Source organism: Pristis pectinata, chromosome 3, assembly GCF_009764475.1.
Source record: "Pristis pectinata isolate sPriPec2 chromosome 3, sPriPec2.1.pri, whole genome shotgun sequence".
Classification (NCBI taxonomy): Eukaryota; Metazoa; Chordata; class Chondrichthyes; order Rhinopristiformes; family Pristidae; genus Pristis; species Pristis pectinata.
In genome coordinates, this window is record NC_067407.1 from 13997179 (window position 1) to 14022948 (window position 25770).

Sequence of the window (25770 nt, forward strand, 5' to 3'; positions counted from 1 at the left end):
GAATGAATTAAAAAGCTTTTCATATTTAGCTTTAGGGTATAAAGAATGACTCATTGATAGGAGTTTCAAAAAAATTTTCTGAAGTAAGATAAACCAGCCACTTTTATAATGGTGCTTTATATCTTGAAAGCTATAAGACAAAAGCAAAGTTTGATAAAGCCAGTTAATTTTTCTTTACTAGTATCTGCAGACTTTGGGAGAGTTAGTCACAGACCAGTCTTATCACTCGCATTCAGAATCAGAGCTTTCAGCCAATAACCAAAAGTTCTGGGTTTCTCCTGTCCCACTAGCTAGACAGACCCATTACATGTGATCAAGCAGTGGTAAATATTCAGATGGGAATCCTCAATATTGATTCAGAATCCCATGAAAACTCAAGACATCAGATCAGGTATTGGTAAGGAAAACTAATTACCACCTAGCACCCTCACTAATGGGTTGAGTCTGTACCCCTCCGTGTTGAGCGCTACCTGGAAGAAGCATCAAGTTTACACTAGGCATGGGTCATTCATGTCCACTACCATGAAAGGCTCAGGAGCCCCACCATTAGTTCAGCCAGTTGTGCCCTGAACAACATAACTGTCAGATTGACACTGTGGCAGTCAATGAGAGAATCAATGCATTGGGAGAAACTTCCTGAGCTTTATTCTAATCACTTGCCCACGATAGCTTTGGTTAAAGTGATCTCTGAACAGTCCTCTGGAAACAAAGCCCAGCCTTCAGACAGAATACCTCTTCCACTATGTTGCATGGCACGATCACAATGTTGTATAGGATAGATTCAGAGCAGATGGAGCAGCTGAAAACTAGGCATCCCTGAGGTTCCATGGGCAGATTTGCACCCCAGCACAATTTGCAACCTCAAGGCCTGACACAAGTCTTTCTCTACAAGTACCATTAGGCCACAGGACCAGTCCTGGTTCAATAATATTTGGACTACACAAGTTCTAGGAAATGACTGGTTTTAAGAAGGAAACACTAACCATCTATACTTGACATTTAATGGCATTACCCTAGGCAATCCCCCAGCATAAACATCCTGGAATATCCAATGACCAGAACTGGACTAACTTAACCATGACTATAAGAGCAGTGTATTAGCTGAATGATTGTGGTTCAAACAATGTTGAACAAGCTTACCACCATCTAAGACAAAGCAACTTACCCAAATGGCACCTTAACATTTACCCCCTTCATCATACCCCCTTCATAATACAGGGTGTATTATCTGCAGCAATTTACCAAGGATTCTCCAACATCAGCTCCCAAAACCCATAACTGCCATCACCTAGAAGATTAAGGGCAGTTGCTTCATGGCAAAGCCACATTTGCAAGTTCCCCAGCAGTCACACCTGATCCCAACATAGAAATATATTGGGATCTCCAACGCTGCATGGTCAAAATCCTAAAACTACCTACCTAAGCAGCATATTGGAAGTACCTTCATCGTAAAGATGGCTGCATAAAGAGGCTCATATCACCCACCTCAAGCACAATAAGATATTACCATAACTATATACTTATCAATGATTCCCATGAATGAACACAGGAAAGAAAATAAACTGAACATTTCACTCACAAAACAATTTTGAACCATAACAGATAATGTGACTCTCTTCCAAAATTGTTCTTTTATCTTTAACCCGCTTCTTTTAATGAAATGACTCCATTTATGTTTAATCTGGCCAGACATGCGAGAGAAATAGCAATAGTGAACTGTTGGGAGGACTCATCTTCAAGTCTAATGTTCTGAGCTGAGTGGGTGGGTACAATATGTATCTGGCTCCTCAGCTCCACGCCACTCATAGCCAGTGGGTGCCTCAAGCATAATCCCTATTCACTTGAATGAGGTCAACATCTTTCACTTAAAATGTATGTGGAGTCTTTTTCCACCATATTTTAATTAATATTGATGGTTTAAGAGGATTTATTATTTTTTAAATATTTGTTAATATCTTATTATTAATAAATTATTTTCAACTGATCTAAATGGTAGTAATCATCAGAAATTTAAAAATAGTGGAGAAGGCCTTGAGCTGTTGGAAGGCCTTCAGAGTGTTCCATGGGCAGAGCCTTAGCTTCCACCACCTGTGGCACATTGCCACTCACACGCTACTTCTTTTCATGCCAAAAGGATATTAGGAGCCACGTGGCCACAAACAGTAGGTGCAATAGTGAGGCCAGCGTGGGGGGTGCAAGCACAAGGGGTGTGCAGATGCAGTGTGTTTTGGCCCAATATTTTGCACAACTGGGAGTATTTAATAAAATGAAGAAAAAAGGTTTTTTGATAATATCATAATGGAGTACTGAAATGTTTCCCATCTTAGACAGCTCCTGGCTTATGGCAGTAGAAACCAGAGGAAGAAAAGCCTGGAAAAGTCCAGCAACAAGAATGGAGAAATGTGTTGAAATCAGAAGAGAAACAATATTATCTGCTCTTGAGAGCATGGCACACGAAACTGTAGTTACTCTTCGAAGATTTTGTGCAAATACTGAACTCTACAGCCAACACCCTAAGGGAACCAGTAGAAAAATGTATTTTGTCTCACATTACACTCTTGAAGTGCCCCTAACCTGTTTTACTATGCAAAGATGAGGAGTTAAAACGTTTGCAAAGGATCAACTTCCTTTTTTGATAAATTGTAATCCTCAACAAAAAAAACAATTCTTTCAATAACTCTTACATGTACGAAAAGAATATACATTGATAGATTGAAGTTTTTATAGCTTTTGGAGGTACCCTTCATTCCAACATTTTTAAAAGCCACCTGTTTACTAATTCATCAGGAGAGTTTCACTAACCAATACCATAACAGTCCTAGTTACAGTAGTTTGACTTCTGGTTAATAATAACTCATTCATTAGCAGAGTAATACTCAAATACTTACAATCACTTCTAACTTTCCACTGACATCATGTGACTTGATCACCCAATTGACTGCTTTCTCACACTTGAGGATCAGCAAAATATTTCTGGAGAGCACAGTATCTGCATGCATTGGTCGTATGTCAACAACTACGTCCACTTTGAAAATCCTGCTGTGGAACAGTATAAAAAAAGTTTGTATATGTGCCAGAATTTTTACTTACACTCAACCTTTTCCAGCTGAACGTGTCTCTAGTGTCTGGCCAGTTGATTAAAATGTTGGAATTAATCCCAGACAATAGAACATGTGCAAAACAGGCTACAATGCGATATGCATTATAAGATGATTCATAATAACATTCACTCAAAATAACACTACACACTTTTTCCAGAAGTAGTTGAAGGGTCAGATTTTTGAGGATGGAATTCGATCATTAATACAATTCTCTCAACTACAGTTTAACTTAAAGACAAATAAATCAACTTTGTTTTTTTGTCTATCTAAATACCATTCATGGTGTATTTTTGTTAAGGATAATTATTCCTTCTATTATTTTCCCTTATATTTACATAATCTGGTCCTTGCATCAGGTATGACCAAGATGAACCTGCTCCTAGGCTTCTGTCACGTAGAGCAGAGGCAAGTACAGCCGATTCTCTGATCTTTTTGCTTGGCACATTTCAAAAGTATCCAGGCAACTTTACTCATCAGGGCATGGCTGACCACCATATTGAATGTTGGAATAGACATTTTAGACCATACGTAAATGAAACAGAACAAAATAAAAAGGGTTATGTCCAATATTTTACATTTATTGTATTGTTAAAATGTGGGAGTATAAAAAAAAAGTTGTTAAAATGGGAATCCACAAGAGAAAAGTTTTAAAGGTTTGCTACATATGTGTCATAACAGAGTAAGTAAGCTTGTTAAAATCTGTGCTGGCTAAGCCTTTGGCAATGGTCAGACAACATTGTTTGTCACACATGGGTGCATTATCTTTTGAATGGCTTTTATCAAGAGATGTTTGCCAGGTGATTGAAAAAACATATTCTGCCTCCTAATCATGCAAGTTTGATTCTGTAATTTAGGGTGATATGGTCAGATGTTATCACCAGGAAGTTTAATTGTACTGACTTCATCACAAAAGATTAAAGGATCATTTCATGGAAAATGCAATGAAATAGAGATAATACCTCAGAGAGCTAGCAGAGGCAGTATTTGTGCTTGAAAGGATAATGACTACAACTGGTAACTGAACTAAATTTATCAGGTTAAAGTAACTGATGAAAGATACATGACTGAAAATAAAGAAGTATTTTAATTTTGGAATTATAGGTGCATTTTAGTGCCATTTAATTTTTTTAAATATAATATTAAATGTTAATACAAAATGTGAATTTATAACAAAATTTAAAGCTTAACAAACTGAAGTTTCTTTTAGAAAACTTAGGGGTTAGTAGGGAGGAGGAATGATGGAAACTATTGCATCCAGTTAAAATGACACAAGGCGTCATCATGAACTATTTCCTGAGGTTAGATGGGGCATTCCAAGAATCCTGCAATGTGAAACACTGGTGCCCCATTAAAACAGTCACCAGGGAATCATCTGGAAGTAGTTAGTTGTGTCAAGTAATGGAAGTTTAACAAGATGCAACGAGACGTTAGCCTAGAAATTCATCTGTGGGATGCCAGAAAAACGTGACATTAACCAATTTCGTGCAGGTTTCTGGAAACTAAATGCTAGTCGTAAATAAGGTATGGACATTGTGGAAAAGAACCCTGGAGCTGTTTTCCTGGTATCCAGCTTGCTTAAATGACTGACAGAACAATGCCTAAAAGTAATTTCTGGTGAGATTTTACACTGCCTGGCAGTGTTCACTCCCAAAGGAAGCAGCTTTTCATAACAGTGGAGGGTCAACTGAATACATTTAAATTGCAGGCAGTGTCCTGCACAACTTTCTGCAAGACAGATTTACCTGCACCTCCCTTAATATCATCTACTGCATTCGGTGCTCCAAGCGTGGCCTCCTCTACATTGGTGAAACCAAATGCAACTAGGTGACCGTTTCGCAGAACACCTGCACTCCATCCGTAACCACGATCTGCATCTCCCTGTTGCCAATCACTTCAACTCCCCATCCCACTCCATCACAGATATGTCAGTCCTTGGCCTCCTCCACCGCCAAGAGAATTCCAAGCGCAAACTGGAGGAACAGCACCTCATTTTCCGTCTTGGAACCTTGCAGCCTAACAGCATGAACATTGATTTCTCTCACTTTAAGTAATCCCCACCCCCCTCACCCTCCCCCAACCATGCCTCTTTTCATCCTTACCTTTGACCCATCCCCCCGTGGATCTGCTCTCCCCTACTCCCTGCACCTGCCTATCACTATCTCTTACCTGCATCTACCAATCACCACCTTGTGCCCACCCCACCTCCCCTCTTTTGTCCACCTATCACTGCTCTGCTTTTCCTTATATATATTGGGCTTTCACTTTTCCTATCTTCAGTCCTGAAGAAGGGTCCTGACCCAAAATATTGACCGCCTACTCTTCTCCACGGATGCTGCCTGGCCTGCTGAGTTCCTCCAACGTCATAGTGTTTTTCATCTAGATTCCAGTATCTGCAGTCGTTTGTTTCTCTAGTATTTCTGCAAGACAAACCTCAAGTAGACTGACCCAAGTTGGGATCCCAGTAACCACAACCTAGGGTTTTTCAGCAGGAGTATCTCAAAATTAAGTGGCCAGAAATGCCAGAAAATATTTGATAAAATGAGAAGTGGTTCCATGTTCATCAGATGAAAAATGAATAAAAATACTGCAAGTCATTTTGCAAGAGGCGACATCAAAAAGTTCCTTCAATCAACAACTCCTATCAGAACTGTATCTATGCAAGCCACCCTCCCTAAAGTTAGCCCTTGCTCTATCTGGGACCACTGAAAACCTCATTTACAGGCTCAGACAAGTACTGCATTGCCCTTAAAATTTGAAAGACAGGGTGATCCTTACTCTCAGAACTCTTGCCTCAGTATTTTTGCAGGCTGCCTCTACATATGATACTCCACAGCTCAATCCTGCACTGCAGAAGTTAACAGAAGCTCTTCTGGCCAAGTGGGGAACCTTAAACCTTTGGTCAATGAAACTTATGCCTTTGTGTCTGGAAGGGGCATTTGGCTGCATGGCAAGGTTCCCAAAAATGGAGACCTTCATGAAAAGCATTTATCCCTTTCCAGGCACTTCCCTGGTAACTTCCTGCTACAAGTGGCCTTTGAAGAAAGAGACAGTCTTCTGTTCTTTAGAAGTTTGTGCAGTTCCACCCCCTCCACCCCATGGGGGACTCTGACCCACCATCCCCTCATTGAAACGTACCAATACTCCTCACAAACTTAGAGTGCTTGTTGTACTGTGACACAACTCTCAGAGAGCTGTTTCCTAAGGTCAGAGTTCTGAGGAAAGGTACTACTAATGCAGGAATTAGAGTTGTACAGCATAGAAACAGATCTTTTGGCCCACAATTATGCGTATCTATATTAACCACACTTGCCTGCATTAATTCCATATCCCTCTATGCCCTGCTCATTCAAGTTCCTGTCCAGATGCCTCTTAAATGTTCTTAATGTTCCTGACTATTCTTGCATTTTGACACCTAACACCCACTATTTCTGAAACAGTAGTATTAAACAGTGGTGGTATTTTGGAATTCATGCTAGTGAACTTCAATTTTTAAGAAGAAGTTTTATAAACATCATTCAGCAGATTGTTAATCCTGGTTAATAAAGCAGCACAGACTTATTTCTAGGCCATTGTTATAAATTAGATGACAACTTGCCATAAATTTCAAGTGATTTTAAAATGCATATTATGTTTATTCAGAAATGATGAATTCTAATTCTTAAATCATCTATTAAAATTAATTAGCTAATCCTAGGCAATATAATAATGTTTAGCTTTATCACACAGCAATTTAAAAGCAATCAAAGACTAAAAGCAAACAAAAATTCTCACCTACCTGTAAGGACTAGAATTTGGGGATTCCAAGTCAATAACATGAACTTCCTTTCCTTCTGCTGGATTTGAGAATGTACAGCCTTGTGCAGGTTGCATTTTCAAATAAGCTCCAAGATAATTCTGGGACAAAAAGTTTTTCTCTATAATGCATGTTGGTGACAATGCAGGATCTAAAAAAAAGTTAGAAATATTGTCTTATAATTTATTCAATTTAACTGTGGCTATCATAAACATCTTAAGTGCCAATTTTAGGAAAAAAAAATCAAACTTCTAATTTATCTGCAAGGACTAATTTCAAATAATTATACTTGAATAACTATAATTTAGGAACAGTTGTGTCACTGGCAAAAAGTAATAATTCACACTAAAGATTACAGATTGAACAAACAGAACAATACTCATCAGTCACAAAGCAAGATGGACTCACCTTCACCTACTTTGATGTAAATATTATTAACTTTGTTCAATTCAGTGAAAGATGTCACAGACCCATACTTTTTCTGGGTCCACTGCAGTAAGTGCTTACTACCTTGAGGCAATGAATGCTCTTCCAATGATTTTGATGAGGTAAAGTTTACTGTTGGAAACTGAACAGTAGAATTCTTAGACACCTGAAATTAGGAAGAATAAAGCATTTTGTTAAAACTATTCCTGTTCATAAATAAAAATTGTTTAATATTTGACATTGAGAGTCTATATTGCTGGGCTCATCAGTTCTTGTGTATATGAATAAGTTTGGTTGCTGGACATAGTTGAAGCTGAGCTCTATGCAACTTAAACCTATGAGAGTATGGGCCTTATCATCCAGAAGGCAAGGGTCCTCCATTAACTTGCCTCCACTGAGCAACACTGCAGCTGTGCAGTCAAGACCTATGATGAGACCCTGGAAAATATGGATCACTTTCCATATGTGTCAGGAGCAACCCCTGGTAAAAGCAGACATTGATGATGAAATTTATCACCAACTCCAGTGCATCAGCACAACCTTGTCAGACTTAGAATAAAAGCAAGTTTAATACAAAGGACTCTAATTTGGCATCAAGCTCATCGTCTACTGAACAACAGTGATCACCACCTTTCCATACACTTCAAAGACATGGACAACCAGCAGAAGGCAACTCTAAGGAATGGAGGCACATCATCAACACTTTGTCTTCAAAATCCTCCAAATCCATCGGCAGGTTAGCTGAGCCAATGTCAGCATCCTCTTCCAAACCAATATCTCCATCATCAAGGGTCCTATCATAGTCAAGTAGCTTCAGTGAGTAGATCACATTACCTGATGCCAAACTCTCGAAACAAGCATTCCACTTCAAGCTCCAACACAAGAGGTTTTAGGACAGAGAAGATGTTTCAAGGATGTGCTCAATGCTTCCTTGAAACATTGCATCATCCTGACCTGTGACTGCTGAAGTCCAGAAGAAACATCAGGGAAGACACCAAGCAACTCAAATCTTTACAATGGAAGCATATGGAGAGAGTTCCATCTGGGAACTCTCACAACTAATACTCATCAGGAAAAAATTCAATGATGATGCTGAAAGAGCTATTAACTAATTTAGTTACCTAAGCACTGTAGACAAAGCTCCATTGTTAATTTGTTCACTCCATTGCTTTATTCGATACTAATAAAAGTTCAGGTTGAAACTCCCTAGTCCGGCAGCCTTGGGACCTGACCTGTTCGCAACTACAGAAAATGCCCCTTGATCATCTTCCCCTGAGCAGAAATGTTCTTTTTAAGTACAGGCATGCAAGGGTTCTGAGAACTGTTCGTAACCCAAAATTTCTTTAAGTTGGAAATGCTGCTGGCTAAGATCACAAAAGCTGCACTGGTAGGTTAATTAGCTACAGATTAGTACTGATCTTAGTTAATTTTAGATTTTAGTTATATCTTAGTTAGAATTAGTTAGTTAGTATAGATCTGTACCACAGATACAAAATATGCCAGACTATGGGGGTTGCTGGACCACAGAATACTAGACCAGAGTTTTAACCTGTATACAAATCATTCAGGTTGGCATAAAACAATGTGGCTCCCTTTATTTGGCTCTGGACTATAGAACATAGAACAATTACAGCACAATTCAGGCCCTTCGGCCCACAAAGCTGTGCCAAACATGTCCCTACCCTAGAAATTACTAGGCTTACCCATAGCCCTCTATTTTACTCAGCTCCATATACCGATCTAACAGTCTCTTGAAAGACCCTATCGTATCAGCCTCCACCACCATTTCCGGCAGCCCATTCCATGCACTCACCACTCTCTGAGTAAAAAACTTACCCCTGACATCTCCTCTATATCTGCTCCCCAGCACCTTAAACCTACGTCCTCTTGTGGCCACCAATTCAGCCCTGGGGAAAAGCCTCTGACTATCTACCCGATCAATACCTCTCATCATCTTATACACCTCTATCAGGTCCCCCCCCCATCCTCCGTCTCTCCAAGGAGAAAAGGCCGAGTTCTCTCAATCCGCTTTCATAAGGCATGCTCCGCATCCCAGGCAGCATCCTTGTAAATCTCCTCTGCACTCTATGGCTTCCACATCCTTCCTGTAGTGAGGCGACTAGAACTGAGCACAGTACTCCAAGTGGGGTCTGACCAGGGACCTATATAGCTGCAACAATACCTCACGGCTCCTAAATTCAACTCCCCGATTGAAGGACAATACACCATATGCCTTCTTAACCACAGAGTCAACCTGCACCGCCACTTTGAGCGCCCTATGGACTCGGACCCCAAGATCCTTCTGATCCTCCACACTGCCAAGAGTCCTAGCATTAAGACTATATTCTGCCAACATATTTGATCTACCAAAATGGACCACTTCACTCTTATCTGGGTGGAACTGCATCTGCCAATTCTCAGCCCAACTCTGCATCCTATCTATATTCCTCTGTAACCTCTGACAGCTCTCCAAACTATCCACAACACCCCCAACCTTTGTGTCATCTGCAAACTTACTAACCCACCCCTCCACTTCCTCATCCTGGTCATTTATAAAAATCACAAATAGTAAGGGTCCCAGTACAGATCCCTGAGGTACACCACTGGTCACTGACCTCCACTCAGAATATGACCCCTCAACAACCACTCTTTGCCTTCTGTGGGCCAGCCAGTTCTGGATCCACACTGCAATGTCCCCTTGGATCCCACGTCTCCTCACCTTCTCCATAAGCCTCGCATGGGGTACCTTATCAAACGCCTTGCTGAAATCCATATACGCTACAGCTACTGCTCTCCCTTCATCGATGTGCTTAGTCACATCCTCAAAAAATTCAATCAGGCTCGTAAGGCAGGACCTGCCCTTGACAAAGCTATGCTGACTATTCCTAATCATATTATACCTCTCCAAATGTTCATAAATCTTGCCTCTCAGGATCTTCTCCATCAGCTTACCAACCACTGAGGTAAGACTCACCGGTCCATAATTTCCTGGGCTATCCCTACTCCCCTTCTTGAATAAGAGAACAACATCCACAACCCTCCAATCTTCTGGAACCTCTCCCGTCTCCATGGACGACGCAAAGATCATCGTCAGAGGTTCCGCAATCTCCTCCCACAGCAACCTGGGGTGTATCTCATCCAGTCCCGGCGACTTATCTAACTTGATGCTTTCCAAAAGTTTCAGCACCACCTCTTTTCTAATATCTACATGCTCAAGCTTTTCAGACCACTGCAAGTCCCCACTACAATCACCCAGATCTTTTTCCATGGTGAATACTGACGTAAAGTATTCATTAAGTTCCTCTGCTATTTCTTCAGGATCCATACACACTTTCCCACTGCTGCACTTGATAGGCCCTATCCTTTCGCATTTCATCCTCTTACTCTTCACACACTTGTAGAACGCCTTGGGGTTTTCCTTGATCCTGCCCACCAAGGCCTTCTCATGTCCCCTTCTGGCTTTCCTAATCTCTTTCTTAAGTTCCTTCCTTTTAGCCTTGTGCTCCTCCGGATCTCTAACATTACCTAGCTCTCTGTACCTTTTGTATGCTTTTCTTTTCCTTTTGACTAGATTTATCATAGCCTTTGTACACCACGGTTCCTGTATCCTATCATGACTCCCGTCTCATCGGAACATGTCTGTTCAGAGCTCCACACAAGTACCCCCGAATATTTGCCACAAATCTTCCGTACTTTTCCCAGAGAACATCTGTCCCCAATTTAATCTTCCAATTTCCTGTCTGAGAGCCTCATAATTCCCTTTACTCCAAGTAAACACCTTTCTAGCCTGTCTGTTCCTATCCCTCTCTAGGGCTAACGTAAAGGAGACAGAATTATGATCACTCTCACCAAAATGTTCACCCACTGAGAGATCTGACACCTGACCAGGTTCATTTCCCAATATCAAATCAAACACAGCCTCTCTTCTTGTAGGTCTACCTACATACTGTGTCAAGAACCCTTCCTGAACACACCTAACAAACTCCACCCCAGCTAAACCCCTCACTGTCTGGAGATGCCAATCGATGTTTCGGAAATTAAAATCCCCCATCACCATAACTCTGTTATTCTCACACCTTTCCAGGATCTGCTTCCCTATCTTTGGAATCATATAATCTGGCATGGAATTTATAAACAAATACATTAGTATAGTATATATAAAAAAAGGAGTTTAATAGTACTGACAGAAAACTTCTTGATACACTAGAACAAATGGTTAGTATGAATAAGTAATATCCAGATTAGGGAAGGTTTGTAAGTGATGTGTTCTAGTGGTTAGTGGTGAGTCTATTTTTCTTAAAACATGAAAATTGAAGTTTCATTTAACCATCTGCATGAACATCAAGGTGTGTCATGGTAGAATAAAATACATTTGGAAACAGAAAATACTGTGCCAGCTTCCAAGGAAAACTTAAAAACTTAAGAAATTTTTTGTTTTGTGTTAGGCTTTAAATATTACATCTAAATTTTATACCTGGACTCAAAAAGAAAAAAAAAACCCTGCAGATCTTGGAAAATTAAGAACTAAGAATGCTGGAAGTACTCAGATAATCAGTCAACATCTGTTAAGAGAGTAAAAGAGGTTTACATCAATATATTTTCATCAAAACTGAGAATAGTTAGAAATCAAATTGCAGACAAGGGAGAGGGGTGGAGAGAATTCACATGCAGTTTGCAGATGAACCTGTTGCGATGAGTTTAGATAGACTTGACTGCAGGAATTGATGGAAAAGATCAAAGAAATTTGGACAGGGTGTAAAATAGAGTAAAAATGGTCAGTGGAAGAAAAGTGAATAATGCATTTCCAAATGCTGTGGATTTTGATGGGAATCTCCTGACGTTTCTGCTGAGATTGCTTCAAAATATCTAACAATGAGATATAACACTGATTATGCGAAGCTCACTTGTTTGGGTCTCTCTTTTGCACCAGCTTCAATTGTACAATATGTACATACGGTAGCAAGAAAATCTTTCTTAGTGTTACCTTAGTTACCCTCTTCCTTTCTACACATCAAAACAAGCTGTTTGTTTTGATCTGATTTGTTGGTTTACTCTCACAGACAATTTTCTTCCTCCTTATTAGCTTTACTGGCTCAATAAAAGATGAAAATGTCCCATTAACCAGTACTAGTTCAGTATGGGTGGAACAGCAGTGTAGCAACAGCTGGAACTGATGCTGCACAGATCCAGTAACCTGGGGGGAATTTTGACCTCAGACGTCTATGTGGAGTTTGCATGTTCGCCTTGTGACTGCGTGGTTTCCCCAGGTACTCCAATTTCCTCCCACATCCCAAAGGTGAGCTGGTAAGTTAACTGGGCGATAGGAGATCTGGGAGCTGATGAGTATGAGAAAGCGAGCAGGTTACAGGGAAATAAGTGAGGGAATAGGACTGATACGAGTACCTGCAAAGACTCGATGAGTCAGTTGGCCTCCTATATTGTATGAAAATAAGTGCAGTCCTCCCTTCCCAAGGGTTACCACAAACCAGTTCAAAAGCTGAAATCCAGACTTGCTAGCCAAATGGTTTCCTCTTAATGCTCTTCACCCTCAATATAAAATTCAAATAATAACCTGCTCCTACTATGAAAACATGTTCCAAATAAGTGGCATTCTCTGATGTTGTAATAAAGCGATAGTGTGGTCAGCAATACTTCTTGTCAAAGACTAAATCTGACAACTTCGTGTCATTCACAGATAAACAAGAAACTCAGTAAATTACCCAGCTCCTCCTGAAGTTGCACAGTACAAGCATCTTCAATTGAAAAATGTGGAAAGGCAAAACACAGTGGTATTTTTTAGAAACATAGAAAACCTACAGCACAATTCAGGCCCTTCAGCCCACAAAGCTGTGCTGAACATGTCCCTACCTTAGAAATTACTAGGCTTACCCATAGCCCTCTAAAGTGGATACTCACCATTTATGATAAATACTCAAAATCACAAGAACAAAGGCTTGTCCAGTGTAATTAGTGTAAATCTTTTTGGACATGATAGCCATAAAGTATCCACACTTTTTTTTGCTGTTAAGACAATGTTGGCGAGTCACCCTAATGCTGTTTGTGACAGTTGCAAAGAGTAAGAAGTTCACAGAACAACATTTCTGGTTTTCCCTATGTGACACTGCACTGAAACTGATGGTTTGTTTCAGCACGGTGTTCCCTTTTGACATGCTGCAAATTCTTGCAGCTGCCACAATATAATACAGCAGGTGCAATCTTTGCAGGCAGCCCTTGAGCTGATGTAACACCATTCATGAAATACATTTCCCGTCACAGTGGGGTGTTGCTACTGAATGAAAGGGTTCTGCAATGGTGGGCATGGTGTAAGAGATTGTTCCCAGGGGTTCAGAGGGACCTGGGTGGACTAGCAAAAAAACACTGACAGCACGAGGCATGATATTTTATGCATGGGAGCCACAGAAAAACCTCCAGGGTCACAGCCAGACATTCCTGGAATGAAGTCAGCAGGGTATTCCCTGTAAGGATACCAGCATAGTCTTTGAATGCCTAATTATTGAGGAAGCCTGCAAGGCAGGGAAATGGCCTGTGAACTGAAGGAACAGCACATTACAACTCCTGTCCTAGGGCATGGAGTTTTGGTGGCCTCCCAAATTCAGAAATAATCAGCAAACTGAGACATGGCAGCAATAAGCTAGGACTAGGAAACTGAGAGTGACAGTCATCCTGAGGGGCAATGCAGTCAAGACTTACATGTAAGGTCTTATTTGATGTCATTGAAGGTTCCAATATCACAGAGGACAAAAGATGCAATTTCAGTGTTGACACTGTTTTAGGCAAAATGGGGGTAATAAAAGCTACTGGTTCTGAGAGTAAATAAGTACATTTTTCAGACCAATGAAGTTGAAATTCTCAACAAATTTTGTATGTTATACTACTTTTGAAGTCACTTGGGAGAGTTTTATGCCAAAAAAAGTGTTTCTGAAAAATGTGGTGACAAAATTTGTGGTTGGTGCCAAGGCATCCAGAAATGGGGGCAAGAATTGTTCAACTCTGGGTTAACCTGACAGCACAGCAGCATTTTTGGAGTTGTGTGAACAAATTTCTAGCCCAATAAGTCGTAAATAGTGCCAAATAATCTCTCTGGCACTGTAGATTAACTTGTACTGATATGGTGTCTCATTCCTCCAGATTTTAATTAATGTCGGAGACTAGACAGCAGTCTGCCAAGATGGATTTCCAATTGCTATAAATGTCAATGCAAAGGTCCACAGGAAGTCCGAGCGAGTGCATGTGCAATAAACAATGGCCTATTAGATCCAGGCTCAAATCTTGACTATTGGTATTGGTTTATTATTGTCACTTGTACCGAGGTACAGTGAAAAACCTGTCTTACAAACCGATCATACAGGTCAATTCATTACACAGTGCAGTTACATTGAGTTAGTACAAAGTGCATTGATGTAGTACAGGTAAAAACAGTAACAGTACAGAGTAAAGTGTTACAGCTACAGAGAAAGTGCAGTGCAATAAGGTGCAAGGTCACAACAAGGTAGATCGTGAGGTCATAGTCCATCTCATTGTATAAGGGAACCGTTCAATAGTCTTATCACAGTGGGGTAGAAGCTGTCCTTAAGTCTGGTGGTACATGCCCTCAGGCACCTGTATCTTCTACCCGATGGAAGAGGAGGGAAGAGAGAATGTTCCGGGTGGGTGAGGTCTTTGATTATGCAGTGGGGTCTTTGATTTGACTATTGTTAAGAAGCCATGGCTATTATCTTCATAACTTGGAAAAACTGAATTTATTCAAACTTAGTCTTTTAATCTTGAAAATAACTAGGCATAAATAGTTGTGAAGTAATGAATGAACATACTACAATATTTACTAATGTTAAAACATAACATTGATTAAAATTTGGCAGCAGACACAGGCCCACAGCAACTGGCTTTATTGTAGCCAGTCCAATACATTTCAAGTTTCAGTGATAAATAGCATGTGCCCAGCAATCTGCATTTTGATACGCCTACCTCTGGTCTAGACAGTCTACATGAAATCAGTTTTCTGCACAAAAACATGCTGGATTGTAGTGGAGAATAACTTGGGATAGGATTTATTTAATTTACTTATTACTATTATTTTCACAACCAATGCTCCAAGCATAATGGAATTTGTACTCCTTCCCACCTCTAATTTCTTCAGTAGGCTACTTTCACCGTGTTGTACATTTTCCCTTCTAGTTTCCTGATATCTACATCCTGTAGCACAAATTTAATGCAGATGGATTGGAGTCTGACATTCTATTGATTGGTGCCAACAAGTTATAGATACAGCCAGCTGTTCGACCTTTAGAAATAATCCTTCGGAAATATTTTTTTGCTAGCACAATAAAACAAAGTAATAAATGCAAGGTTCAGTTTAGTACAAAATAAAAGAACCATAATTAGGGCCTGTCATGGTAACAACAACACCACGTTTATTTAGTGCCTTTATTGTTTAAGAGTGTCTCAAGGTGCTTTACAGGACATCAATTCACAGGTGACCAAAAACTTGGAGCAGAAATAGGGAAATAATGTGGTGTAAAAATTCCAATGTCTAGGAACTAAATAGCCACCCAGAGTGGGTTGAAGAGAACTGGAAATGTGCAGATCTGAGAGGGATGTAGGACAGGAGGATGGGGAATAGTGAAGGTACAGATGAAAACCTGCATGCATCTGTGGGGAGGAAGAATTAAAATTTGAGGTTGTCATCTGAACAGGGAAGAGTTAAAGACACAAGTTAAGTTTCCAGATGCAGAGAAAGTGGGGAGGCCTGTGAGAGGATGGAAGGCAGGGATGATAATGCAGGATAAATGAGGATGGTAAAGAGGTTAGTGAATAATAAAAGATCTGTCTCAAGGAAGTGTAAATAGAACAATTACCTAAAATTAATAGCAGAAACAACTGAATGCTTAAAACATGAAATTTAAATCCTGAAACTGCTGATCATTTGAAATCGCTGAACTGATTGTTTAATGTGGAAGACTAAATTGTGGGAAGTTGTTGAAGCTTATGTTGAACTTCATTGGAACAGTTGGAGAAGGTCAAGTACCAAGAGGTCAGAGTTAGGATGTGGGTAGGGAGGGCTGCTCCCTAACCTGCTGACTTTTCCAGAACTTCTTGTATTTTTTTTAGAATTTCCGATGTGTGTACTATTTTGCTTTTGGGTCATCAGAGACGTGGAATTGTGAAACTTACCATCCTACATATATTACAATGGAAGACAACATATGCATTTATTAATTATGACCCAATTATTGCAGGTCTTCCATTAGTTTGACCAAAACCAGTTTAAAAAAAACACACTATTTTTTTTAAACTGTAAAAAATTACAACCAAACCAAGAGAGCATTATTTATTTCTATGGCATTATTATTTCTCACAGAATATATTAAAATCACCCCTATCCCCAATATTAATTGGAATCTGACTTTCAATGGCAGGAGTTGGAGGTAGGGGGTAGTGGAATTTCTCATGGGAAACAGAAGTCAACACAGCTCTAAATCTGCAATCACAACTGAACTGAACCAATTCACTTTGAATTCTGGGTTTCATGCTTCCAAGCTTTCAATTCTCAACTCCCTACGACACAATCTCAACTGCATTTTAAAGAGCCAATGTATAGATAGATGAATGGTGCTTTAGCAAGGGTAATACCAGAATTCAATGATGCATCACTATTATTATTGGTGAGTGCAACAGGGAGCAGAAGAGATCTCACTTTCCATAGCAACGGGGGAAAGCTGTCATTCTTATCAAAAAGGTGTGATTGGACAAAACCATGTTGGTATTGAGGGCTTAGATGCAATATGGCAAGTTCTAATGATGTCACCAGGTCCAGAAAAGTAAACTTCTCTGTTGAATCAATTCATGACAGAGCGTACATCTATATAACCACCAAATACTATGACTGTTAGTAGGACTTATCTGTAGTAGTGCAAAGCTCACAAGTAGACACAGCACAGCTGAGAGTCACTTGTGGAGAGTCTGTCCGAGACAGATGGGTGAAGTCTTCCTCAACTTTGCATAGCTGGACATTTATATTAAATCTGACTGAGAAAAATGCTAAGTGAACTGAACCAGACACTGCCACACTTAACACACTTAGTGGGGAGGATGGGAAGAAAATTACAAAATAAAAAGTACTAATTATGCAGAGGAACTGGAAGGAATTTGGAAATTTTTAATTAAATTTCCAATAACAACAGCATTTTTGATGGCTATCTTATTTTAAATAATCAGGTCTATTACACATTGTAAACAATGTAATTTACTATTAATGGCATTGCCTCAAACTACATAGTATTGTAAAATATTATGCAGCACACTAATACTTGATGCTTGAGTTTAAATTTGCACTATGGAAAAAATACCTAATGCTTATTACATGGATGACACATTCCCAACTGAGCAGAACAGAGGCACAGTTGGTGGACACTGCCCCACAGCACCTGAGACCTGGGTTCAATCCAGGCCTCAGGTGCCATTTGCATGGAGTTTGCATGTTCTCCCTGTGACTGTGTGGGTTTTGTCTGTATGATCCAACTTCTTCCCACATCCCAAACATGTGCGAGTTGGTAGATTAATTGGCCACTGTAAATTGCCTCTTGATGAATGGTAGAATCTGGGCTAAGTCAATGAGAATGTATGAAATTAATGTAGGATTAACATAAATGAGTGGTTGATAGTTGATGCAGACTTGGTGGGCCGAAGGGCCAATTTCCATGATGTATGTGTATGTTCTGGCTGAGATACCATTGTACCACACTATGCTCAACAAAAAGGTGCAAATCTGTGATTCATTTGAACAATTATTTTTTTCCCCCAAACTTGGCTATTCCATGACAGCTTTTTTTTTAAAAACATAAAACAGAAGACTGAAGATAAAACAATTTTTTGTTGAATGTGAACATGGAGAAGGTTGATTAGCCAGAACTAGAACATCTAAAATAATGGAATCTTCCTCATGCCTCTTGAATGGTAGACGTTACAGATGTCAATTTTTTCTAAGTTCAAACAACAACCTACTTTTTACTTCCAAATTATGTTAAATAAAATATTCAAATTAAGCCTTTTGTTTATTAATCTGCATGCCCCTCCAGCCCACACAGTTCATTTTTTCCATTCTCCATTGTATAATATCCTATGTTTGAGTCACTATTAAAATTATGCCATATTTATAGTGGCTACTTTTCTACAACTAGCTTGCAAGAGTTAAAGACAGATAAACAACATGCGTGTTTGCCTGTTTTTACATCGTCAGGGCATATGAGAAAAGCTTTACTATCAAATGTTACTTTTGAAGTGCAGTCAATTTGTTGCCTAGTGCAATTTCTCACAAATAACAATCAGAGTATTTTAAATTATTTTTCAACGCTGCTGGTTGGGCATATTAATTGGTCTGGGGTTCAGGTACAATAGCAAAATATTAATCTCTGTTTTGATCTGCTTTTAGTAACTTCTGAGGAGTTCAAATAAATTATCTAAGATCCACCTTAAAAATCAACACTAAACGCAAAGTTTAAAGCTTAAATATTCAGTTAGTCTTCCAGGCCAGTGGCCTGACATGAGAACTGAGGAAAAAGTCTGAAATGAAACAACTCTGAAGTTGCAGAGTAAGTGGAGATAGACAGATAGAACAAAACAGAAGGTCTGTGATAGGATGGAGACCAAGATCGTTTTTGGTAAATACTAAAAACGTGTAGCAAGACAGAAATGAATGTAAGTGATTATGGTAAAAGAGACATCCGAGACATCCTCCTCAACAGACACTGCTTGATTTGCTGAATATTCCCAGCATTTTCTGTTTCTTTTTATATTAAATATTGTGACCAATAGTTATTTCACTAATGGTGCATAAACACTGAATTGGTGTTAAATTATTATTTGAAACAAGTTAACAAAGCTCAGATATTCAATTAATCTCTCTTTTGATAGGATATGATTAATAAAATATGGAAGCATTCATGAAATCAGACTAAAGAAATAGCTTTTGTTATATTCAAATTAGTTCATGAAAATTTAAAACAAAATATAACATTATGGTGCGACAGACTTATCATGTGTGATGTAGATATCAAAGAGCAATGAATATGCAAAAAATATCAAGTTAATTATTCAAAAAATCTATGAATGAAGGTACTTGGCAATTTATTTACTCATTAGTTTATGGATATGCAGATATGCTGTTCACTGTAATCTGGCAAATTTAACACTATACTATGTTGTTGACAATTTACTTTTGTCAACTCATCTCACATAATTCTGAAATTCATAAGTATGTCTGCAAAGTTGAAAGATACTGGTTATATCAATAACCTGGAACAAAAAAATATTAAAATCATGGGTGTTTATTTAAAACTGATTTATATGTAAACAAATTTATAAGAAAAAGAACAATTTTCAGCTGCAAAATTTCTTAAAGGTTTTTTAATTTTGTGCCATTGATTAAAGAGTATGTGGGCCTATTGTTAAAAAAAAATCAGCAAGGAATTTCACTGAATTCTTATGGCTTGATTAAAACTTTTCTTTTTAACTGCATGTCAGTATGAATGATTTATTATGCTTGATGGCCACTTTGATGGTTTCAAATTAATAATATTTGCATCACTTCTGGAAGAATTTATGATGCATAACCAAGATATAAATTTGAAAATAGATTTCTCATTTGAAAATAATAAGCACAAGAATGAAGGTCAAATTCCTTGTTTCAGGATTAGATTAAAGTAAAATAGAAAATAGTAATTGGATGATGAGTTTGATTGTTAAAGCAACCTTATTTAAGCCTACATGCCATTCAATATCATAATTTCCATTTCAAGAAGAAACAAAACGGTCATTTGTTTAAATATCTGCAATGTTTAATTGGCTTGCTTTGAGATTATAAATGTAAATTATAAATTCAGCAGAACTGGTGTATGTTTTTCCAAAAAAAATGGGGATTTGCCACTAGGGTTGAGGAGGTTATTTCATAATCAATGCAGCATCTTAAAATGTAGCTTTATACATCAGCATGGAAAAACAAAACAATTTTAATCACAGCATAACTAATTTTGAATTACAGCACCACATTTTTCCACAATGACACACAATGGAAACTTGATGTAGTATATTCTAAGGCTTTGTATCAGTATACAAATTTCAACAACACGAATACCTTTGAGCTGCCTGAATTGATACAAACTTAAATTTCAAACTTATGAAAGCAAGATAAATCTACTGTGAATACTTTCAGTTTCAACTGCTGTATATTTTCTTCAGAAAAACTCATACTCTAACCATAAAATAACCCAATTTGCTTACAGGCATAAATGTCTCCTTCCTGATACCCACTTTTGGTTTTGCCTGGACAACTTGGCCCCAGACTCCATAAATAGACCAAATGGCTGAATGTCAGAGGTGAGGTGAATGCAACGGCCCTTGGTATCAACGAGCCCTGGTAAAACTGAAGTCAATGTGAATCAAGAGGAAAACTCTCCGCTGGCTGGAGTCATACCTCACACAAAGGAAGATGGTTATGGTTGTTGAAGGCCAATCACCTCAGTCCCAAGACATCACTGAAGGAGTTCCTCAGGGCAGGGTCAAAGACCCAACTTCTTCACTGCTTCATCATTGACCACTTTTCCACTATTAGGTCAGAACTGGAGAAGTTAAGTTCCACTTGCAACACCTCAGCAAATGAATCAGTCCTTGCCTGCATGCAGCAGCAATATCTAGACAACATTCAGGCATGAACTGATAATTGACAATTAACATACGCTCCACAAGAGTGGCAGGCAATGACAATCTCTAATAAGACAGTGATTAAGTACTTACCCTTGACATTTAATAGCATTACTCTCACTAAGTCTCCCACCATCTTGGGGTCACCATTGATCAAAAACTCAACTGGACTGAGCACATATATACCATGGCGACAAAAACAGGTCAGAAGCTGAGTATTCTGTGGTGAATAATTTGCCTCCTGACACCCCCAAAGCCTTTCCACCATCTACAAGGTACAAGTCTGGAATGCTCTGCACTTTCCTGGGTGACAGTAGCACTAACACCTCTTATCAGGACAAAGCAGCCCACTTGATTGATACCTCATCCACCACTCTAGAGGTTCATTCCTGCTACCACCAGTATACAATGACTGCCAAGTGCACCATCTAGAATGTTCACTCCAGTTACTTGCCCAGGTTCCTCCATCAGCACATCCCAAAAGAACACAGGCAGCAAGTGCATGTGAACACCATCACCAGCAGGCTCCCCTCCAAGCTGCATATCATCCTGACTTGGAAATATATTGCTGGCCCATCATCATCCCTGGGTCCCTATCCAACAGCACAGCGGGAGTACTTTTACCAGAAGGACTGCAGCAGTTCAAGAATGCAGCTCAACACCACCTTCTCAAAGGCAATTAGGGATGGGCAATAAATGCTGCCCTTGTCAGTGGCACCCATATGCCAAAAGAACTATGAATAAATAAAAAAAAGTAGCTTAAATGATGTCACCTACAGGGAGCCACCTTGTACATTCTAGAATAATCGTATCAAGAATTGTGAATTAAACCCAGATTAAGAGTCATTCGCAAACTCAGAAAGTACATTATCTGAAGGGAAGTATTCAAGTGCTGATAACAATATGGTTACCTGCTGCTGAAACCTTCACCTTTGTTATCACTAGACTTGATTCCTTCAATGTACTTCTGATTGGTGTCCCTTGTTCTACTGTCTGTAAACTAGAGGTCATTTATCCACTGCTGCTAGTATCCAAACATGCAGTAGCTGTCGCTCAGTTATTACCCCTGAGTTCACCAACTCAAGTTGGCTCATGGTTAAACAATGACTTATTTTAAAAGTTTTCAACCTTGTTTAAAAAATTGACCCCCTGCCCCTACATGACATGGCTGATCCCCATCTTTGTAGTCTCTCACAGCCCTACACCCTCTATGCCTCTCCAATTTCAATCTTTAAAGCATCAGCAAATTTAACATATTACTACGCCTCCAGTTAGGCCCCACTCTACCTCTGTTTTTTCTTTAGGATGCTCCTCAGCAACTAACTCTATGACTCTCAGCTATCCTCATATCTCCATAGGGTGCTCAGTATTAAAGCAGTTGAATTACTCTCCAATGAAGTGCATTAGGGCATTTTAATATATTAAAAGGTACTATGCAAGAACAAATTATTATTACTTAATAGGTTCAGAAAGGTTTTCTAGATTAATCTGAGAACACCCACTTTTAAAGAAGTCACCTTGGGTCACCTCCTGGCAGCATTATCATTGAAATCATCACATATGGCAAGGTTGAAATTCAAGGTGCTCTTGATGAACAAAAATTTAAAACAATTTTTTTTATAAAAGGAGAAAGCAAAATCTAGTGTCTGGGTTCCTTAAGTGTGACTGCATAGATCATGAAGAATTGAAAAGAGGCATTGTCATTCCTCCATCGTAAAGATCTGGTTATCAAAGAAATTTGAAGTCCAAAAAGTACCATCAGGATTTTCCTTCTCCATTAACCAAAAAGGTTATGGGTTTAAATTCTAATGAGATTAGTGTACTCAGCTAATTACTTGAACTTCATATATCTGTAACCAATTTATCCGTAGAATCTTAATAAAATAGGGAATACATTTCTGGGCAAGTCAATCGAGGCAAAACCAAGGAATAAATTTACATAACAGATGAAATGACAGGTGCAGATAAGGAAAGGCTGGTGATGTGGGCAACTGTTGTGTTTGCGTCTGGATAATTAATATGGACCAAGTAACATCCTTTATGCAATGACCCTTAAAGATAGACAAAACCTCAAGATTCAAGTTTGTGTTCACTACAGATAACATAGCTTCAGGTATTTCTAGATCACACCTATGCCTATTGACCTCATTTGTGTGTGCTACTGGTGCTGACTTGTTCCAATTAATGGATAGATAGTTGATTGGCCAACTTAAGGTCCAATCACATGACAACTATCTTAACCGTTGCTGCTGTGATACTTGGTGATAAGTCATTGAAAATTATGCTTCAAAACATTTCTCTCTTTCCAGGCCTGCACAACAAAGATATTTAGTTTATTTAGTTTTCAGAGCTTAAGAAATACTAGGACTGTTACTATTTTAATTATCCTTTATCTTTTGAGGGAAACAAATTTTTGGCAAAGATGAAAAATTTTGCAATGTCTAGATTTCTGATTTAATGTACATCAAGCTTTTAGTGGCACAGGCATAGCAACTGAATTATCTTATGTTTGGTCCTTCTGATGCGTTATATGTGGGAAAAGTATGTGTTACTTTGTGGAGATTGCTTCTTTTCTGCTCAAGTACATTGCCAACATGTCTGCCACCTGAGCAAACCTTTTGAACTGCTTTGCTATGCTAGGACTTTTGGCAAGATGTGTGGGTAAACAATGCTCAATTTTAAATTACAGATATAGCATGATCACCAGCTTTAACCACATGATAACAAGATGACTGAATAAGATAACAATTCATCGTTCAGTAAGAGGTGTAATAACATATGTGCAGTTGTAAATATTTTAGTAGTATCAATTTAGGGCACAGAATGGCATCAAAGTAGAGAGCAATGGACTGATGGGTAAAATAGGCTATTGGGCAAATTAAGCAAGCATGCCGAGAATCATTATATCACAGAAAGGGCCAATCAGCCCACTGGCCATATCAGCTGTTTGTAGAACAATCCTGTTCTTCTCCCATACCCTTGCAAATTATTTTTTCTTCAAAGACCTGTCCAATTCTCTTCTAGAAGCCTTGACAAAACTATTTCCACCACACTCACAAGCATGGGTTCTAGATCATAAATAATGAAGATTTCCCACACATCCCTGCAGTGTCTTTATCCCCATCACTTTGAATTTGTGATTCCTAGACCTTGAACCATTTGTTAATTGGAGCAGCTTCTGCCTGTCTACCCTATCCAAACCCATGATGATGATGATGATGATGTACCAGATTGTCTCTGAACCTTCTCTGCTGTAAGAACAGCTCCAGCATCTCCAGTTTAATGGACAAAGTCCCTCTTCCCTGGAAAAATACTGGTTAAATCTTTTCTACTCCCTCTGTTGAACCTACACACTCTTCCTAAAGTGTGGTGACTAGAATTGTACATAATGTTCCAGTTGTGACTTCCAGTGTTTTATAAAGAATTAATACAAACTCCCTACTTTTATACTCTATGCCTGCATTTCAGAAGCCTGGATCTGATATGCTTTACTAAATACCTCGTCAACATGTCTTGTAACTTTCAAAAATTAATGCAAACTTGCACTGAGGTACTGTTGTTCCTGCATTTACTTTAGAACTGTGCCATTTAGTCTACATCACTCACATTATTTCTGCCAAAACGTACAGCTATTTTCCTCGATTATGAAATTAATGCATTCCTGGAAAATGTTTTGTGACTTGTAATGTCATGAGGTGACACCTGACACTGGAATTCAGGATTGGTAATGTGGATCACATATGAAACTGTACTGTCAAATTTTTTGACTGACCTGGTTTGATGACTCTGGGTAAAATCGAATTTTGTGAGGTTTGTGCCTAAAAGGCAGGTGCTACTTGATCCAATTACTGGTCACATTGCTGTTTATCTGACTTCAATGGCTCATATAACAAATACAATTTGCTGGTTAGCTACACTGTTTGGCTTAAGAGTACGTTATGGGGACATGCTTGCAAGAGAAAGCTTGCTAGATGTCCAAAGTGACAACTTTGTAATTTAGCAGAGGAGAAGGAAATCTCCTATAATTGCCATTCTATGTCACTGCAGTCATGCCCTTCTAAATCAAAATGTATATGTTCATCAACCTTTAAAACTAAAAACTTGCTGCACAAAACATAAGGCATCAGGGCAAATTTGTAAATACTCATAATTAAGTAATTGTAGCAAACAATATTTTCATTATTTTCTTCCTCATAGTACAATATTAATTTTATCTTATTAGCTTCTGCACTTAATACACAATAGTTTGCAGCTTAAAGAATACCACGTATAAAAGATTAATTAGTTTTAAGTGGTATCATTAGCTCATACACAGCATGTGCAAAGCAGACATTTGTTTGTGTGGGCATTTTGCATAACTAGATTGCGTGTCTGAAATATAATACATTTAATATAAATTCTGACTCGGTTAAACAAATCTGTTATTCATTCTAAGAAGGCGCTGAAATGATTCCAGCTCCTTCCAACCAGTCTGGAGCACAAGTTTATGAGTTTAACAAAGTGGTACTTTTCAGATAAAACTGAGAGTAGTAAAACTTTATTCAGATATCTTCTATAAGATAATTGTTTCTTTAATATAATGTTTCTTGGTGGAATTGAATTCTGGATGTTTAAAATACAACTGAAAAAAGTTCACCTTTGATTTACAGATAAATACTGTGCTGAAGAAAACAACAACATTCGTGTTTCAGCAGGTTTTGTCACATAGCCAAATGTCTAGTGTGAAGCATCAGT

General features: G+C 38.7%; 1 protein-coding gene across 5 annotated transcripts in view; it reads right to left on the reverse strand.

Annotated features, from left to right (window-relative positions):
- Window positions 1–25770, reverse strand: part of tgfbr3 (transforming growth factor, beta receptor III) — a 137595-nt gene that overhangs the window by 40966 nt on the left and 70859 nt on the right. For 3 of the 5 annotated variants that reach the window (XM_052012087.1, XM_052012086.1, XM_052012088.1), the window contains 3 exons: window positions 7303–7486; window positions 6877–7045; window positions 2889–3039 (listed from right to left, as the gene is read on the reverse strand). In XM_052012087.1, coding sequence (XP_051868047.1) covers window positions 2889–3039; window positions 6877–7045; window positions 7303–7486 — 504 coding nt within the window. The remainder of the gene's footprint in view (window positions 1–2888; window positions 3040–6876; window positions 7046–7302; window positions 7487–25770) is intronic. The other 2 variants (XM_052012090.1, XM_052012089.1) reach the window with 1 other exon arrangement.